Here is a 5,196-nt window from a genome sequence, read left to right as displayed (position 1 = left end):
ATAAGAGACAGACACAGCCCAGTCCCGGTGGGAAATGCACCCCCCACGCCCCCCCCCGCGGGTCACATAGCCCCGCAGCTCCACCAGGCACAGCCCCAACCCCTCCAGGTGCGTGCTCCCCATCCCTCTACCCCCAGGCAGGGCTCAGCACCCCCACGGAGCCCCGGGTGTCCCAGCTGCCCCCCACCCACCCAGCCCCGGGCCCCAGTGCAATCGCCCACAGATCTTGCAACACCCTGGTACCAACACACTGACGTGGGTCCCCCCACCTGGCCTTGACCAGGGCTGGGCCCCCCCAGGGCACCGGGGCTGGGAACAGGGCAGGGACAGCTCCCGCCTCCAGGCTGTGGGGGCCCCAAGGGCTGGTAACAGGGCCAGGAGCTGCCCCCCAGATGTGGGGCTGTGATAGCACACACCCCTCCCCATGCAGGGCTGGGGTGCAGCCCAGGGCTGTTTACAGGGTGTCCCATGACATGGGGGACACGTGAGGCTCTTATCAGCCACCCCCATGGAGGAGCAGGGCAGAGGCCACAGGGCAGCAGGTGACAGGGCCTCCCCAGCACCCCCTCTAGCCCCAGAATCACCGACAGCACTGGCATACGAAGGAAATATTTATTGAGTCCGAGGTAGCAGCAGGGGGGGGGTGGCGTGGGGGCTGCCCCCCAGGGACCCCCGAGCAGGATGGTTGGGCAGCATCTGATGTCCACGCCACTACAGCAATGGAGGCAAAGCTGAACACAGCAAAGCCTGCACTGGGGGGCTGTCCCACAGCCCCCAAGACCTCCAAGGAGGGGCAAAGACCAGCCCCAGTCCTTACTCATGGAGGAATCACTGCCAGAGGATCTTAATTAAGTCATTAAAAATAAGAAAAGTGGCCTCCCATAACTGCTAATCTAAAGCTACAGCGCAGCAGGGAAGTCACCCCAGGGGCAGGTGCAGCCTCAGTGCTGCACCCCCTCTAGGAACATCGCAAAGACATTTATATTAAAAAAAAATATATATATACTTCAGTGACAACACTATGCAGAACTGAGGAAGCCCCAGAGATGACAGCAGCCCCCACCCCGTGGTGGGATGAGCCTCCCCGGCTCCTGGAGGGGAGGGTGGCAGCAGGGAAGCAGGAGCAGCAGGACCCCAGTGCCCTCACACCTTCAGCACGGCATACTTGAAGACAGCCATGATGGCAGCGCTGATGAGGCCCGAGATGGGGACAGTAACAAACCAGGCCATGAAGATGTTGCGGAAGAGGCGCCAGTCCACCGCCTTCCTGGAGCGCAGCCAGCCCACTGAGACCACCGAGCCCACCTGCCCGAGGAGCCGAGGCATGGCTCAGCATGGCAGCCATATGGGGTACCCCCAGTGCCCACCACCCCCCAGCTCTTGGTGCGGTGCCCAGGGAAAGCCTCCACGATGGGGCTTGGTCCAGCCCCAGGGACCCAGCAGACCCCAGGCAAAGAGCAGAGCGAGGAGCTGCCACCCCAGAGCAGCGATGGGGACAGGGAAGTTCCACAGCCACTGGGCAGAGGCCAAGGGTCCACCAAAGGTGTTTTGTTCTTTGATCACCTCCTCAGGTACCCCCTCCTCCCCCAGCCCTGGGGTACCACCCCACAGACACAAACTCATAGCCAGTGAGCAGATTGTGTTTGGGAGCTCCCGCAGAGCTCAGCCTCAGCAGCACCAGGATCCGGGGGGGGCCTGAGCTTGCACCAAGCCAGCACCATCCCCCTCCCACCACCCCCACCTACCTTGCAGTGGGTTGTGCTGATGGGGAGGCCAACATTGGAGGCGATCACCACCGTCAGGGCAGATGCCAGCTCGATGCTGAAGCCACTGCAGAGACAGAAAGCGGGTGAGAATAGGGGCACAGGAGCTCCAGCACTCCTGGGCATCGGGCTGGCTCAGCCCAAGGCAGATAGGGGGGGCTGCTCTCCCCAGGCACACCCTGCACAGCAGGGTCAGCTCCTCATCTGGCTTTGCAGACCCCCAGCAGCCACAGACTGACCCCCCAAGGGACACAGGGATAAGTTATGGGGCCACACCTGCCCCAACTCCACCACCCAAGCAACGAAAGCCCCAAGGAGAGCGTGGAGAGCGCTCCAGGAGCAGGATGCAGCTTTAGGACCACCTGAAGCCTCCCCGCAAGGCCGACCTTACCTCGATGGTGTGATGGGAGTCAGGTCCTTCCCCATCGTCTGGATGACTCTCCTTCCCCAGACCCACAAGCCAATGCAAATCCCCACGCCTCCGTAGAGCAGCAGCCAGATGGGAGTTGCTGCCTTGGTAGCCACATCACCGGTCTGATAGACCAGGTAGAGCGCAACCAGGGGCCCAATGGCATTGCTGGAAGAGAAATGAGAGTGGACTAGGGGGCCAGAAGCTCTGGGCAAGATGAGCACCAGCCCCAGCAAGCGAGCCCATCGCTCCCACTGACCCAACTGACCTGACATCGTTGCCACCATGAGCAAAGGAGCCAAAGCAGGCTGTGAGGATCTGCAGGAACTGGAAGAGGAGGGACACCTCAGGTTTGTCCTGGTCATGCCATTCTTCCAGAGAGCCGCTGCTACCCTTACGCTCACTGCCACCCATCTCCACCTGTGCCGTGTTCAGATCCACATCAGTCACCGGGTGAGCGTCCGCCACTGCGTTGCAGTAGCTGGTGTAACTGTCCATGCGGACCCTCTTCTTGGTGTCCACCACAGGCCAGGTCAGCTTCTCCATCTCCTCGCCCTCCTTGGCCCGGAGGGAGTCCAGGGGCATGCCGCAGATGGCCATGGTGTAGGAGGTGTAGCTGTTGTTGCGCCGCAGGGGCTTGTCCCCCGAGTCCCCCATGCAGTCCCCCATCTTGGCCAGATGCAGTTTATGCAACAGCTCCTTGTAGAGGCCGGAGTCCTTGTGTACGGTGTGGTACTGGTACTGGCCACTGGAATTCATCTGGTGTCCCACAGCCTGGTTGAACTGGACAACGTTGCCATTGGGCAGTCGCATAGCTCCTGTCAAGAGAGACAGCAGAGGATCAGCACTTGGAGTGGGGGTAGAGACCAACCCAGCACCCCCATACCCCCCCGCTGTCCACCACTCACCACTGTCAATGCTGGTTTCCTTCAGGTCAAGGCTGGGGAGCCGCTCCTGCTCCGGGGCCTCCTCCAGGTCCCCTAAGTTGAAGGAGACAGTCCTCTCCTCCACCACTGCCCGGTGGGGCACAGCTGACCTCACATCAGCAATGGGGCTCTTGGCATTGCCCAGGGGCACCTTGGGCTCCTCGTGGTCCTCCTTCGGGCTGATGTTCTTCTCCATCAAGGGGCTTTCTGAAGGGCTGGATTTGATCTCTCCTGCGAAGGGAGGAAGCTGCCATCAAACCCCTCCCCACCACCACACCCAATACCAAGAGCAAGCCCACACCCCTCACCACTCAGATTTATGGCAACTAAGTAAAATTTACAGCTTCCCCTCCCTGTCCTGAACTTACAGTCGCACCTTGTACCAGGCACAACAGCCAAACCATCACAAGCCAGCTCATCTCCTATTTTTAGACTCCCCCCACCCACACGGGGTGTGGTGAGCACCATTATAGGGCTTTTATGCCTGTTCTTCCTACGGCAGAGGTTACATTTTGAGCCATGTTTGTCCCACCATCCATGTTCCCAGTGGCCGTGGGATGCTCTGGACCTGCTCCTGGGGTGGTTGTGAACCCTGAAGCTGATGGGAAGGTGCTCAGTAGAGCCCAGCTACTCCACCAGCCCATCAGCTCCAGCCTGCTGGGAGGACTTGCCCAGCCAGGCTCCTCTCCAGCTCCCACCGGTGGGTGACAAACCCAAACAGGAGCTGGTCTCCACCTCCTGAGGGCAGCCTGGTTTCCTCTCCCACTAGAAGAGCCAAGCCAGTGGCACCAAGCCCTGGAAGCTGAGACTGTTCCTCCCCCTCTACTGGGAAAAACATGTTTTCTTCAGGTGAAAACATGAGGTCAGCTCCTTCAGACAACAACAAAAACCATCTCCTTGTCACAAACATGACCATTTCCCAGAGTTTGCTCACTACAAGGGCCAGGCTGTGGCATCAAGCTCCTGCAGAGCTCCTCTCCCCCTGCATCACCACCTCCTCCCAGCAGTGCTCCTTAGCAGGCAGGAGTTAAGCCAAAGCTTGAACAGCTGGAAGAATGTCAAGGGCAGCCATAAAGCTGTTAGTCACACCCCAATTACACCAGTCTGACAAGGACACTGGTTATCCCCTCATCTCCAGTTCCTTAAGTGCCCCAGACTGCACACAAAATTTATATGCAAGACCACACACAACTCCAGGAGAGCTGCCTGTACTTTTCAGGAGGCAAAGCTCAGGACTGCTCTTTTGGATGCCTTTCAATAGAGATTTTTTTTTTTCTACAGGGAAAGGATTTCATCAGCTTATACAGCTTTAAACTTGTGATCTGCATCTGCCAGGCCAAAGATTGATCAGCGGGTATGCAGAGGATTAAAGGTTACACACTGGTTAACAGACAGGTTGTACTCCTGCCTTCTCTTCTCTATTAAACAGTAAAATCAGGCTGTTTAATATTGCCTGCTGTCCTGTGCAGTTCAAGGAGAGATCACCCTGCTCAGAACTCAGCTGCCAGACACCACTCAGCAGCACAACAGCTACTTCAAGGGGTGTTCTGGGGTTCCAGGGAGCAGCTTTCTGGTGCTGCTGCAGGTGAGGAGCACGCAGGGTCCAGCACAATGAGATGTGTCCCAGTGACTCAGAGCAGCTTAAGCGATAACTGAAGCTGAGGATCCCTGCTAATAACAGCCCTGCAGCTAATGAGATCTCCCGCAGGGAAAAGAAGTTCGTTAGTCTGAGCATGCCCTTCCCCAAAGGATTGCAGAGAGGCATTACTTACGTTCAATTTTCCTCTTCATTCTTGGACATACAAAGAACCAGACGACGAGAGCACAGACAACAGCACTCCCCGCCAAAATTAGGAGGATACCCCACAGAGGAAGTTTGTCAAAGCCCAGCACTAGGAAATAAAACAATGGATCTTTCAAAACCTCTGGGCAAAAGCCTCCTCAATATATGACTTTGCTCCTCCCAGCACAGGGACTCCATCACCTGCAACATCCCTGAGCTAATTTGCCTGCCAGGGAGAAATGCCATCAGAAAGCCACCACTGACAGCAGGGAAACCAAGAGCTTAACTCACACAGAAGCCCTTCCCCCCCACCCC

General features: G+C 57.9%; 1 protein-coding gene across 1 annotated transcript in view; it reads right to left on the bottom strand.

The window, feature by feature from the left end:
• Window positions 1-615: 615 nt before the first annotated feature.
• SLC20A1 (solute carrier family 20 member 1) overlaps window positions 616-5,196 on the bottom strand; it is an 8,353-nt gene continuing 3,772 nt past the window's right edge. The window contains exons 5-10 of the mRNA XM_026863166.1: window positions 4,871-4,990; window positions 3,081-3,329; window positions 2,441-2,990; window positions 2,155-2,340; window positions 1,746-1,830; window positions 616-1,305 (exon numbers count right to left, since the gene is read on the bottom strand). Coding sequence (XP_026718967.1) covers window positions 1,144-1,305; window positions 1,746-1,830; window positions 2,155-2,340; window positions 2,441-2,990; window positions 3,081-3,329; window positions 4,871-4,990 — 1,352 coding nt within the window. The 3' untranslated portion in view covers window positions 616-1,143. The remainder of the gene's footprint in view (window positions 1,306-1,745; window positions 1,831-2,154; window positions 2,341-2,440; window positions 2,991-3,080; window positions 3,330-4,870; window positions 4,991-5,196) is intronic.

The sequence above is a fragment of the Athene cunicularia genome (assembly GCF_003259725.1).
Source record: "Athene cunicularia isolate RWA chromosome 22 unlocalized genomic scaffold, athCun1 chr22_part2, whole genome shotgun sequence".
NCBI lineage: Eukaryota > Metazoa > Chordata > Aves > Strigiformes > Strigidae > Athene > Athene cunicularia.
Note: the sequence above shows the minus strand (reverse complement) of the source record. Positions and strands in the feature narration are given on the sequence as shown.